The sequence below is a fragment of the Typha angustifolia genome, chromosome 5 (assembly GCF_048772165.1).
Source record: "Typha angustifolia cultivar Huaian chromosome 5, ASM4877216v1, whole genome shotgun sequence".
NCBI lineage: Eukaryota > Viridiplantae > Streptophyta > Magnoliopsida > Poales > Typhaceae > Typha > Typha angustifolia.
Genome location: NC_133243.1, coordinates 7,202,756 through 7,217,069, shown reverse-complemented (window position 1 = coordinate 7,217,069; position 14,314 = coordinate 7,202,756). Strand labels below are relative to the sequence as shown.

At 41.3% G+C, this 14,314-nt stretch overlaps 3 protein-coding genes across 4 annotated transcripts; 1 reads left to right on the top strand and 2 right to left on the bottom strand.

The window, feature by feature from the left end:
* Positions 1-283: 283 nt before the first annotated feature.
* Positions 284-2,269, bottom strand: LOC140760498 (plant cysteine oxidase 1-like). The gene is made up of 5 exons (XM_073097478.1): positions 2,122-2,269; positions 1,877-2,031; positions 1,636-1,780; positions 689-895; positions 284-532 (listed from the first exon to the last, which is right to left on the bottom strand). The coding sequence occupies exons 1-5, from the start codon at positions 2,246-2,248 to the stop codon at positions 432-434; spliced, it is 735 nt and encodes a 244-aa protein (XP_072953579.1). The 5' UTR covers positions 2,249-2,269; the 3' UTR covers positions 284-431.
* Positions 2,270-6,755: 4,486 nt separating this feature from the next.
* LOC140760236 (14-3-3-like protein C) lies at positions 6,756-8,196 on the top strand. The gene is made up of 4 exons (XM_073097104.1): positions 6,756-7,376; positions 7,451-7,573; positions 7,684-7,800; positions 7,901-8,196. The coding sequence occupies exons 1-4, from the start codon at positions 6,903-6,905 to the stop codon at positions 7,952-7,954; spliced, it is 768 nt and encodes a 255-aa protein (XP_072953205.1). The 5' UTR covers positions 6,756-6,902; the 3' UTR covers positions 7,955-8,196.
* A 167-nt stretch (positions 8,197-8,363) lies between these two features.
* LOC140760189 (putative pentatricopeptide repeat-containing protein At5g59200, chloroplastic) lies at positions 8,364-11,446 on the bottom strand. 2 transcript variants are annotated; one of them, XM_073097036.1, is made up of 3 exons: positions 10,618-11,446; positions 9,713-10,135; positions 8,364-9,604 (listed from the first exon to the last, which is right to left on the bottom strand). In XM_073097036.1, exons 1-3 carry the CDS (start codon positions 11,390-11,392, stop codon positions 9,159-9,161), a joined length of 1,644 nt encoding a protein of 547 aa, XP_072953137.1. In that variant the 5' UTR covers positions 11,393-11,446; the 3' UTR covers positions 8,364-9,158. The 2 variants fall into 2 exon arrangements, with proteins under 2 accessions (XP_072953137.1, XP_072953136.1); XM_073097035.1 differs by having other exon boundaries at positions 8,364-10,135.
* Positions 11,447-14,314: the final 2,868 nt, after the last annotated feature.

Here is a 14,314-nt window from a genome sequence, read left to right as displayed (position 1 = left end):
ATAGAGTTACTAGCTTATTAGATATTGGTAATTGATATATTAGTCAGCTTAGTTTTTACGTAGTTCATTGATGTGCAGAGTTAGAAATTGAATACACTAAGATAATTCTTTTTTTATAGATTAAGAGGCCGTAAACTAATTATGACCTAATACATATTGTTGTACAAAAGGCATTGGAATAAAATTCAGTTCAAATTATTTATTCATGCAATAAATTTTATTGTAATGCTAAAAACGTGTTGCTTGTTTAAGATGAGAAAATTTCTATCTGTCCGTCATCAAATTACAAAGAAAGTCCAAAGTGGCACATTGCAAATTAAGGACAATTTACACAAAGAAAAGAGTAGAAATATTATTAACATCATGTACAGGCTAGACAGAACCTCAGAGAACCCAAAAAAAAAAAACCTAAAAAGATAGAAAGGAATATGTCAACAATAATCCGACTCCACAGTAAGCTCAGGGCCGGCATATGCCGCTCCTGCGACCCTAAAATCATCAGGCAGATCGATCTCTTCAAGTACAGCGTAACCTAAAATCACATACAAGAGTTGTAACAGTTAGATAATAAGTTGAACCCGAATATATATTACATCTTTAACACACCATCATATATAATCTATAATATGTAACCAACGATAGATAATAAAATATGCAACGCAACACACTGTAATAGTATTAAACTCACCGGAGAGAGAAGGTATGGGAATCTCCGCGAAGTATGTGGATGGCCGATCGAATTCTTCCGAGTAAGGCGGAGCCAATACATCCAGGATGGCACAGGGAGTTAGGGCAGTGAAGGAATGGATGTTTCCTCCACTTCTCGAGAACAAAACTGAGGCCTTGCATGGTGCTTCCAGGACCCGGTCCTCTGCTACCATCTTTGCTATTCCACCTGCATAATTAATAGCCAGCGGTAACCCCCGTTAGACTCACCCTAATCTTTTCCTAATTCAAACTTAATAGGATTCATTCTATGAACGTTGACTTTGGCATATTAAATTAAATGAGACGTGTAGAACATCTAATTTTTTAAGCATAAACCCACAGATTGGTTTAGTTTATTTGATTAGTATCACAGATACTTGCAACATTTTCATAAATTACGTACTCCTCGCTCATGCCTTTGAAAAAGTGTCCCAATACACGAGGCTCCTGCCCCTGCCTATGACTTTAAGCTCGGTCTTTAGAATCGTTTCTAATAATTAACCCTGTGATCTCTTAGGCTTTTTTGCTTTAAATTTAAGAAGCTATTTTTAAACTGATTTAGTAATTAAATATTTTTTTTTATCTTTTTCATATCTAATTAAATTTATTTTAAAAAAAATTAAGACTAAAAAATAAGAATAACTAATTGAGCTTAATTTACATATAATATTTTAAAAAATTACAATTAAGTAATATTTAGTTTTTCAATTTAATATATTAGAATTGAGTGTATTTTTTTCTCTCTAATAGTCAATACATATTTTATCACAACAGAGTACATATACAATGCACGCTAAATTTATTATTGTAAATTAAAAAACTAAATACAATTAAATTGTAAAATCCCCTCAAAAGTAAGTTTTTTGGCCGCCCAATAATCAATTCAAGATGTATTCATAGAGAGAGATTTAGTATGAGGTTGCTTACTTTTTCTGGGGTAGGAATTTGGGGTGGTGGTCCAATCGTAGGACTTCATCAGTGCTGATCCATATAATAGCTTGCTAAGTACTACCATATGAGGATGATCATGTAAAGGAAATGTTGCTCCAGCAGGGAAGCAGAAGATCCCAATCTGCCAACCCAAAACTACTATTAACAATATAATTAACCAAATGCTAATTAAGTTAGAAGACCGTTCTATAATTCTTCACACACGAAGCTTACATACCGAGAAATCATCACACTCGTGGACGTGTACATATGTGATCTGCGACACTGCCTGCCCTAAGATTAGCCCATCCGGGCTTCTAAGACTTGACTCTTCTTCTAAGGATCTTGCATCACTTAACCCATCAATTCCAACGTCCATGGGATTCATATCATCTGTAAACACTCTCATGCATGAGATTAAGATCCAGAGAGAGAGAGAGAGAGAGAGAGAGAGAGAGACGATGATGAGGTTAATTTACTCACCGAGGATGTCTTGAAGCAGCCTAATATGCCTCAGAGTTGGGAACCCCTCCTTCCCGGATGAGAAGATTATATTGCAAGCATCGTAGAGCTGCTGGACTTTGCTCATCTCCATGGACTCCATAGCCATTGTTAGAGCTTAATAACTTACTTCTAAGATAAAGGAATAAAGGATGCATAACAGGAAGTACATTTGTCCATACGCGTATATATAAGACTTTCGAGTCCTTTTTCAACTTAGGGGAGGTTTTCCCATTTAAGGAAACCATGGGCTCCCTTTAACTTTACCTGGGGCTTCACTCTCTCAATCCTGGGTCCCCTTGTCCTACTGTTTTGCTATTCGGTATCATCACGTTTTCACACATTCCGGAGTTACCTTATTTTATGTTTGACCGTCGATTGTTCGATCGACGGTCCAGATTCTAGATGCAGGAGCTGCAAGTGAGTCACTAAAAAGTGAGCCCGATTGAGTCAGCCCAACGAACCCATTCGAGGAGGTAAGCGTACCGATCGGTGACCGTAGAGTAGAAACCACGGCCGAGGTTTCAACCGTTAGCGTCCGGGAAAACTCCAAACCTGTATGCCCGCAGTGGGACCGCCGCACGCTGGACCACAGAATTGTACCCACGTGGGCCCCAATCCCACCTGAGTGTTTTTGCCACCGCTCGATTAATCTACTCTACGTGCCACTGGATGACCTCTAACAGCTCCTGGTTTTTGGGGAGAAGGTTTTCCAGACTAGCCTTATCTGTTTATACCAAATTTTGTCAGAAACACCCTATATTTACTTTTATTCTCATTTACACTCTAGTTATGTATAGATACTAAACTCTTATATTATATGCCTAAAAGATAAGGCAAATTCTTGGCATTACGTGGCTTGAATAAGAAATAGACTTTTTAAAGTTAATGTAATTCCGTTTGATTTAAAATCTAGTTTCCTTTTATTTTTATCTTGAATTTAAAATATTCACTTAAAGATGTTAAGATTATTTTATATTAGTAATTAATTTAGCTTATCTATAACTAACTAATAGGAAAACTGCTTTGCGATGTCAGATGGAAGTTAGTCAATTTTATGAAAACATAGGTCCTTTTTATAAAAAAAAAAAAAAAAAAAGATAAAGCGTGCGCCACGTGGTCCACTACTATGTTCTTTGTTCCCTATAAAAACACGGATGTGATGCAATCTTATTCCCTATTACCCATAGATTGGTGGTTAACCACCTGTATAGCGCCAGGATCTATTGGCGGCTCTGATAACGTGGAGGGAGTTGGAGCCTTTTCACTTTTGGTGGGGTTGTGGAGTCTGATTACAATTAGGAGAGCTACACATAGGATCGTTGTTATTTTTCTTATTATCTCACGTGGCATTCAGCCGTTGACTTTCGGATCGAAGATCAGATTCGAAGTAAAACAATTCCACGCGTTTCCAAAATTTATTAGATTTAACCAAATCCTATTCGGATTACTATTTGCGTAGGTTATATAATATCCACGGTAAGTGTAACAGTACGCAAAGAGAGAAGATAGATAGATCTATCAAGTTAGCATGTCTCTAATGAGCCATGTCTTGGCCTAGCGACGTATATAAGGAATTCTGCAGAATAATGACCGACTTCAAGAGGGATCCGGACGTCGACCCCGAGGCCGTCATTGCGAGAGTTGAGGCGCTCTTCCACGGCCACTCCGATGCTTCTACTACTTCTTGCCCGAAGAGAACAATCGAAGGAAAGGCAAGAAGTTCCTCCAGAAAGTAAGAGACCGATTTAGGAACGAGGAGGGCAATGTCTACAAGTCGTTCTTGGGTGTTCTTGCTGCGTACGGTGCCGGAAACGAGTCCGTCGACGGCGTGCACCGACATGTCGCGCAGCTCTTTGTGGAGAATAAGGATTTGCTGGAGGAGTTCAGCGGATTGGGAGCTAAAGCCTTTGCACTTTTTTGGGAGTCTGATTACAATTATGATAACGCCACGTAGTATCGTTGTTTCGTTGGGGTACATTTATCTAAACACGTGGCATCCGGCCGTCGAATTTTAGATCCAAGAGAGCATTCGAAGTGACTAGAGCTGAGGTCGATTAACCAGCAAGTAGTAGCTCCTCTTCACACGTGGCTAGTGGAGGGATGGAGGCTGTTCCCCCACCCGCCCATGCCGGTGGGAATAGCCACCTTGCAAACGAGCCAAAGACCGTGGGAAAGGAGGAAGACAACCTAAGACGCTTGTGGCGTCCCGGAGGAAATTTTGGAAAAGCTAAGAGAGCAAACCCGAAAGTCCTGGAGAAATATAGAAGCCGATGGAAACTCACCCTCTTTGGGAGGTTCTTGGGACGAAGTATTTCACTAGATCTAGTTAAGCGTACACTTATCAGATTATGAAATGGAATAGATAGGTTTGCAGCATCGGACATGTCCGGCGGATACTATTTATTTCGATTCGTGAACCAATCCTCCAGGACCTGTACGTTATGTTCGAGGGAAATTATCCATCTGAGCCAATTATCAATAGCTAACACTAGCTCCATTAATCAAAAAAAAATTTATTAGTATTCAGATTACTCTTCCCCCAGGTTTAATCCCCCGGGTAGGTTATATCAATATGCACGGTAAGTCTGTAAACAGTACGCAAAAAAATTTGTGAACCAATCCCTCAGGGCCTGTATATTATAGTCGAGATGGGAAATTATCCATCCAATTATAGCTCCATTAATCAAAAAAATTTATTAGATTTAACCAAATCTTATTCGGATTACTCTTCGCCCAGGATATATCAATATGCACGGTAAGTCTGTCATAGTACGCAAAAAAATTTGTGAACCAATCCTCAAGACCTGAACGTTATGGTCGACATGGGAAATTATCTATCTGAGCCAATTATCAATAGCTAACCCTAGCTCCATTAATCAAAAAAATTATTAGATTTAACCAAATCCTATTCAGATTACTCTTCGCCCAGGTTATATCAATATACACGATAAGTCTATAATAGTACACAAAATAATTCGTGAACCAATCCCTGGGGACCTGTAATGGTCTGGGAAATTATCTATCTGAGCCAATTATCAATAGCTAACACTAGCTCCATTAATAAAAAAAAATATTAGATTTAACCAAATCCTATTCGGATTACTCTAGGTTATATCAATAACAGTAGGCAAAAAAATTTGTGAACCATTCCCTCGGGACCTGTAAATTATGGTCGAGATGAGAAATTATCCGAGCCAATTATCAATAGCTAACACTACCTCCATTAATCAAAAAAAATTATTAGATTTAACCAAATCTTATTCGGATTTCTCTTTATTTAACCAAATCCTATTCGGATTACTCTTTATTTAACCAAATCCTATTCGGATTACTATTCGCGAAAACCAAATCCTATTCGGATTACTATTCGCGAAGGTTATATAATATCCACGGTAAGTGTAACAGTATGCAGAGAGAGAAGATAGATAGATCTATCAAGTTAGCATGTCTCTAGTTAACGACGTCTTGGCCTTTTTGAGCGACGTCAGGGGTAGGTTCCAAGATGACGCAAAGGTATACGAGGAATTCTGCAGAATAATGGCCGACTTCAAGAGGGATCCGGACGTCGACCCTGAGGCCGTCATTGCGAGAGTTGAGGCGCTCTTCCACGGCCACTCCGATCTAATCTTCCGCTTCTACTACTTCTTGCCCGAAGAGAACGATCGAAGGAAAGGCAAGAAGTTCCTCGAAAAAGTAAGAGACCGATTCAGGAACGAGAAAGGAAATGTCTACAATTCGTTCTTGGCTGTTCTTGCTGCGTACGGGACCGGAAACGAGTCCGTCGACGGCGTGCACCGACACGTCGCGCAGCTCTTTGCGGAGAATAAGGATTTGCTCGAGGAGTTCAGCGGATTTCTTCCGAAAGTGAAGGAAGATCGTCCCGGAGTTCAGATACCGATGACTACTATTAGGCGTGAGATCCCCGTGCAAAAGAAAGCGCTTTGGGAGTTAGACACATCAAATTTGCCTCTCTGCACGCCGAGCTCCCGCTTTTTGCCGGAAAATTTTGAGGAATCTCATTCAAGCTTCATGGGCGAGCTTGAGAGATCAGTGCTGAATACTAATGTGGTCGTATCAGTCCCTTCGCAAGATTACAGTCGTGCCAGACGTAGGTGGCAAAGCTCGGAAGAAATACGCATGCTCATACGCGAAGACGAATTGTTCGAGCTACACATGAAAATTGAAGCGTTGAGAACAGCGCTCAAATGTGCCAGGAGATTGAAGAAAAAATTGCGTTCAAGTTCAGTGCAAAGGGACCAAATAATTCGACTCGAAGACTACCTGGGTGCTTCCGGCATGAGAAGAATCCGAACAATATCCGGCGACTTTGGTAAGCCATTTGTTGATGCTCTAAGAAAAGATACTTCAGCAAATAGAGTAGCAGTCCTTAGAAAAGAATTCAAACGTAAGCTAAAGCTATTGCTGAGGAGGTCTCGTTCAAAAGATGATTGAGTTGATCATGTACGTGTGTCAAGTTTATCTCAAGTGGATATGGAATTGTAAATAAAACGAAAATTTATATTTAATCATAGATGGTTTTTACGTTTTTCTCTAACACTCTGAGATTTTAAAAGATGAATTGTTGGTCAAAATTCGTGACGCGCACGTCTGTACATGGATTTTTAAAACCTCCCATCTCCCTCAAACCCATCGAACCCATTCTAAAAATCTAACAATTCGTCTCTGTTTCCCTTCAAATCTCTCTCCGTTCCTTTGCTTTCTTTTCCACCCCTATTGTTTATTGTTTTCAGGCGGCGGAGATGGCAACGGCGACGAGGGAACAGAACGTGTACTTCGCGAAGCTGGCGGAGCAAGCGGAGCGGTACGAGGAGATGGTGGAGTTCATGGAGAAGGTGGCGAACGCGGCGGAGGAACTCACCGTGGAGGAGCGCAACCTCCTCTCCATCGCCTACAAGAACGTGGTCGGGGCGCGGCGCGCCTCGTGGCGGATCGTCTCCTCCATCGAGCAGAGGGAGGAGTCCCGCGGCAACCGTGGACACGTGCCGTCTATCCAGGCCTACCGCGCCCGGGTCGAGGCCGAGCTGGCGACCGTGTGCGGCGGGATCCTGCGGTTACTGGACGCGCGCCTCGTGCCCTCCGCTTCCGGCGCCGACTCCAAGGTCTTCTACCTCAAGATGAAGGGCGACTACCACCGATACCTCGCCGAGTTCCGGACCGGGGCGGAGAGGAAGAGCGCGGCGGAGAGCACCTACGCCGCTTACAGGGCTGCGCAGGTCTGATCTATCTGATCTGATCCGAATCGGATAAGAAAGTTAGGAATTTTGATCGCCGAAAGGTTGCATTGCAGGAGATTGCGGCCGCGGACTTGTCGCCGACGCATCCGATTCGTTTAGGGCTGGCATTAAATTTCTCGGTATTTTTCTACGAGATCTTGAATTCGCCGGATAAGGCCTGCAGTCTGGCAAAACAGGCGAGTTATTTATTTATAAAATAAATTAAAAAGAAAAAAAGAAAGATGAGGAACCTATATGGAAAATAGTGGCAATTTTATAACTTGTTGGTTATGGTAAAATTTGTTAGGCTTTTGATCAAGCAATTGCGGAATTGGATAGTCTTGGAGAGGAAACATACAAGGATAGCACTTTAATCATGCAGCTACTTCGTGACAACCTTACTCTCTGGACTTCAGATATGCAGGTTAATTTGCTGATGTGCTCTCATTAAAGGAACTTTCTATCCTTTTTCTTCGAATGACTTGTAATGCAAATAATTGCTGCTTGTGTGCTATTCGTCGCAGGATGATGGTGTTGATGATATCAAGGAAACAAGCCAATCTGGGGTTGACCAGTAACCATGAATTTATGACGTTGCTCTTCGTGCTGCTGTCCATCCCTTTTCTTTTGGGTTTTCCTTTCACGCCATTTTTTTGGGTTGGTGTGCTAGTGCTATTCATGGTTGCCTTGGGGAATGTAGTGGGTTTTTTTTTTTTGAAAAAAAAAATCTAACACAATTTGCTTCTGAAATCTTCCTCTGTACTTCTATATAATGGTTATATTCCATCTTAAATTAATAAGAATGCCTGGATGATTTGTCTAAGAACATTTGTTGTATTAATTTTCTGGGGCGAAAGCATGTGTATGGGTATTACGGCCATCATTGGTTCAAACCAATTACCTGAGTGAGGATGAACCTTATATGGGAAGAAATACGCTAACTCAATTCAAGATACAACATTTTCTCTGAAACATCTTAGACGTCTATATCATGAAATGTTGAGATCTTACAACACTGCCAAAGGAAATGCATCACAATATCACATCAAAAGAGAGGCAATATCTCCTTAAACCAGACAATTCACAAGCATTGCAAAGATTTTGGTCATTGCTTTCTTGTGCTTCAGTGTCATGTAATTTTGAGTAACATCACAATATTTCATGTGCAAATGGCTGTAGGTAAAGCGACAGAAGATTGTGTTAATTCAGAATCGCTAGAGCATAACAAAGTAAAATTCAGACAAAAGGGTGTCGAAATGAACTTTTGCTGCTACTGCTGCTGATGAACTTTGCTGTTCTCTCAGGAAAAAAAAATGGGACAATGAACTTCTGCTGCACAATATGTTCTACTTTACAGTAAATACAGTACTAAGATGCCAAAACCAACAACTTGGTCACCCTTTTCTGCCTTGCACTCTATTTTGATATTGTGCTACACCATTCCATATACTGTGGCCCACACCCAGCTTCTCCTTTTCACGAATTTGACACCCATCAGATTGGACGAGTATTAGAAATACTAGTGGCAGGAAGCATCAGCCAAGAAGCCACAGGTATTAGCAAGGTTGTACATAAACATGGATGTCAACTATATGGGTAAGAATGAAGTGTGGCTTTATCACCCATTGCAACAATCAAACATTTATCCTCTCATATAAGAAGAAAACAAGATCATAATGATAAGTTTATGTTTTGCCATGAAATCTAGTGATCATCTAGATCTTCAAGTTATCATCTGAAATTACCTTGGAAGCACTTTAGCCTCAGATATCTTTACATACTCTAGGGGATGCAGTATTCGTGCCGGTGAGTGAATTCTGATATTTTGTCAGTTTCATTATCAGTCATTTTCATATGCAAACCAATTCTTTGAAGTTCCGACATAATCTTACTTATCTCAGGATGAGATGCATCCCCTACCAAAAACAGATGCACTTTGTCAGCAATCTCAGTCCAACTGTACCCTGGTTGTTTCTTCACTCCTCGCTCCTTCATCAGACCCCTCATCCTAGTAACTTCGCTCCACATGCCAGAAGCAGCATATATATTTGATAGCATCACATAAGCACCTGAATTTTGAGAATCCAACAGAACAAGCTTCTTAGCAGCTAATTCCCCTAACTCCAAGTTAGGATACGTTTGACATGCTCCAAGCAAAGCACCCCAAACAGCACCCTCAGCTTCAAATGGCATCTCTCTGATATAATCACAAGCTTTCTCCAACTGACCTGCTCGACCAAGAATATCCACAAGACAAGCATAATGCTCGGCCCTTGGAGATACACCATATTTGGATATCATTAAATTAAACCAATTTAAGCTATCATTCGCCTTACCTGCATGCCCGCAAGCAGATAAGATGCTAAGGAAGGTGAGACCATTTGGTGCCAATCCACTTGCTTCCATATCACGGAATAAAGCTACAACTTTTTCATAACGTCCATGTTGTGCATAAGCAGCAATTATGGTATTCCAAGAGACCAAATCTCGACTTTCAAAATTCTGAAAGAGTAAATCTGATTCACAAATGCTACCACATTTGCTATACATTGTCATCAAAGCATTACACAGTGAGATGTTAGATTCCAGCCTGGTTTTGATTGCAACCGCATGTGTAAGCCTCCCATGTTGGAGCAAAACAAGACTGGAGCACGCCGTCAATATTGCAATAAGGGTTGCATGATCTGGTTTTACACCTAGTTCTAACATTTGTATATGCAGCTTCAGTGCTTCCTCAGCATGCCCATTTTGCACATATCCTACAAAATTTAGGAGAATAAATTTTACTTATCCAGAAGTAATCATGTTAATTTATATGTGCTAAACTTTATATACTAATGTATCATTCATGACTCCATTTGAGAGAATGAAGAATTCATAAGATGGAAAACATCATATGGAGCTCAAAGATGAGATTGAAAAGTGAATTATTAAAGCAAATAATTCATCCTAGAAGCGATGACAATATTTGGAAGATGTGATCTTTGTAGTAAAAAAAAACATGGAACATAATGTGACTCTAACAAGTCGCTATGGTGAAGCTGGTCAATGTTCTAATACAGAGCATCAGACTAGATCGGCAGATATTCACATAGCTAGAGCTGGTCCAACAATATAAATAATCAAGTCCGTGTCATCAAGCTAATGGACTATAGGAATCTAATTAAGTACCTCATCTGTATTTTCTCTATCTCACCAACGACATTAATGAAAGAGTCAGCGTAGAGTTCTTCATACGTACCAGCAATCATGGCATTCCATGAAACAATATCTTTAGTCTGTATCCCATTAAAAACCATCCTTGCATCCTCCACCTTCCCCTCTTTACTGTACCCCGTAATCATGGCTGTGTACACGACCACATTCTTCTCTGGCATCCGATCAAACAGCTTCCTAGCCTCTTCAAACATCCCATTCTCTACATACCCACTCACCATCGCAGCCCACGAAATCATATTCCTCTTAGGCATCCTATCAAATAGCTCACGAGCCTTTGCAATCTCTCCATGCCGAGCAAACCCATCCACCATTGCAGTATAAGAAATCACATTCTTCTGAGGCATCTCACTAAACATCTTCTCCGCTTCAATAAGCCGATCATATTTAATGAACCCAGATAGCATTGCATTCCAAGAAGCAATATTTCTCTTCGGCATAGTGTTGAAGTACTCAAAAGCCTCATCGGGCCTGCCATTTTCAATGCAACCAGCGATCATGGAATTCCAAGAGACGACATTCCGTTCCGGCATGGAATTAAAGAGTCGCGTGCACTCCGCAAGATCTCCATTCTTCCAGTGGGCACTTATAATGGCGTTCCAGGAGACGACGTCTCGGTCGGGCATTTCGTCGAACAACTGCCGGGCAGCGTCGATCTTCCCGCCGCGGCAGAGAGCGCTAATCTTGAGGTTGTGGTGGAAGACTTCGACGGTGGAGAGACTGCGTACGCAGAATGGGCGAGGGTAACGCGTGAGAAAGCGGAGGAGGAGGGGGGCTCGGATCTCGGAGAAGGTTGGCATTGGAATGGCATGGTGTTTTCTCCCTGTTTCTTTTCACGAGCTGAGCTATCTATCGTATCGATTGCGAACTTTTCCAAAGTGAGTTAATTACTCCGATAATTGAAGACAAATACGTTATGGGCCAGCCCTACTTCAGCCCATGGGCTTAAGGTTCAGAATCATAGCAACAGTATGCAAATCAAACGGCCCGAAAGCGAGCATTGTATTAGAACAGGAATAATTATCCTTTTCTAAAATAATTTGCAGTTGCTCCACCAATTACTATTATTTCTTCGGGCTTCGCATAAAGATAATTATGACTTTCAATTCTCACGTACAAATAACATCAATATTTATTAAAAAAACAAATTAGCCCCCCAAAAGATTAAAGAATAGAAGCGTAGTGAATGGATGGATGGCCGAGTTGGGCCGGGCCGGGTCTTAGTCCATTAAAACCCGCAAAACTCCCTGGGATTGGGCTGTCCTTGGTATCCGGCCTGGTTGCATCCCTCGGTGCAGGCCGGTGCGCACTCCTCCCTGGTCGCGTCCTTGATCGTCATGCACTTGTCCCTCATGCACGGGCAGAAGCAGTCCTCCTTATTTTGGGCCGATGGGCTCACCAAAGCCATCACCATTAGGCCCACCAAGGCAAGGCCCAACACCACCTTGTTCGTGTTGTTGTTCTTGTTGCTAACGGCCATCTTGCTGCTATCTCCTTTTAAAGATCGGTTGCAAAGATCTTCTTCTTTCTACTTCTTGTAAAGCTCTCTCTTTTTCTTTTTATTTTCCTTCTGGGGTGAAGGGTTTTTATAGTTGTGGGGGGGTGGTGGGGAAGGCTAGGAAGGGGACGATGGGTGGGTGGGAGTGAAGGGAGGAAGGGTGAAAGGTGGAAGTTGCTTTGTTTGGGATGTGTTGAAGATAAGAGGAGAGGAGAGGAGGTGCTGTATAGACCATAGTTGGATTGAAAGCTTCAAATTGGGGTAGTCAAAGAGCTAAAAATAAAAAGGTTCTTCTTTTTTGTGTGGAAATAAATGTTTATTTACAAGAACAAATTTTTATAATGACAAAAGTACCCCTACGTGTAATTAGGGGAGTGGATGATCTTAAAATAATGAAGTTTGAGTAGTGTGTTTGTACTACTAATTGGTTTGTGCTTTAATATATGATTTATAGGGTTCCTTTCCCATGAGGTAATTTTCTAACTTGATGTACCCATTAATTTGAGCCCTAGATACCAGCACACACTACTTACTCCAAGAGAAATAAATAAATGTAGTCAATCTTATAGTTTGTGGCCAATGGACATCCATTTCTTAAGCTACACCCAATTCCCTGGTTGGCACTTTTCAAAACAATCCACACCAAACCCAATAGTTCTGTACATTCCCCTGCCTGCATTGGAAGTCACAATCCGCCGTATATTTATGAGGATGGTGGAATTCTGGACTACATATCCAACGCCGTAATCCTAAACGCTCTCGAATTCATTAACCACAGAGCTTAGAGCTAATAATTATATAAGATTAGTGTTTCACGGTGGTCACGTCGGCAGGAGACACCGCACGTGCGGAGGCGGGGCACCGCGAGTCACGAGGGGAGGCCACGTGGCGCCGGGTGAAGACAAGAGCCCAGGGTTGGATGCATGCACGTGGAGGACTTTGTGTAAGTTCCCACCATTTCCGGGTTACTTTTGTCCTCTTTCGCCGTATGACCAGTTGATTAAACTTCTTTATTTATTTGTTTATAAACTATGTGATATTATTGTGATGTCTAAAATTTACTCATAGATGTTAAATAAATTATTGTTTATATATTCAAGTTATCTGATGTGAAAGTCATCTAGTACAGTAAATTTGAAGATAATATATGGAAAACTCACAAAGAAATGCTGACTTTCTAAAAATCTAAGAGCTATCAGGCCAAGAAACTATATTTTTATCGTGGCCACCATCTACATTTATAAGTAGCCCCCCTGCCCATTCCACAAATCAAAGTGGAGAGAGAGAGAGAGAGAGAGATGGGAAGGTCTGATGGTGGGGAGGGGAGGTGCAAGAGACACCCAAGACACTTGCAGTCCACAGGGGTGTGCCCCTTTTGCCTCAAAGAGAAGCTCTCTTGTCTCTCTTCTTCGTCATCTTGCTATAGCCATGCTTCCTCTTCTACTGCCTCAGTTTGTACACCTTACTCCCCGGACGACTCCGCGCTCTGCTCTCTCGCTAGCTCTCCCACCCACCACCACATAAACAGCACTGGGTTTTCTCTTCTCCTTAAAGAAGGCGTGGATCTTGGTGGGTTAGTGGGGAAGAGTGAGCCTTTGGCAAAGAGCAGGTCTTTTGTATTCGTGGTTAGGCGTCGGAAGGGAGACCGAAAGGAGCACAGAGAAGTAATGGAGAAAAAAAAGGAGGAGGAGGAGAAGAAGAGTAAGAAGAAGAGAAGAAGCTTTTGGTTCAAGATGTTGAGTGGAGCAAGAAGAGGGAAGAAGGAAGGATACTCTTTGTTGCAATCCGAGACACTCAAGGAGGAGCCTGCTAGTACCAAGTGGGTTTGATTCCCATTTTGGTGTAATTTGCTAGATATATTAATGCCACCCTCTCTAGTTTTTCTTATTTGTAATGGTTTTGCTCCTTGCCGTAAATTTTCACTTGAAGATATCGGGAACATTTTAGTATATATGAGCTCATTCATCCATCACTCGTCACATGTAAATGGAAAGACTGAGAAAGAACATAAAAAGAGGACATAAATGGTGGCGAAAAAAAGAAACCATAACTAAATATTAAGCCTCATGTAGCCACACCGATCCAGTCACCTTCCTGCCGTACGTAATATTCTACTTTTTGAGAGGTTAAAATGGCTCATATTGTATGTATAGTATGAATATTTTCAAATTATATCAGCTTAATTAGGAAATTATTAAGTTTTCACTTATCTTAAAAATAAAAT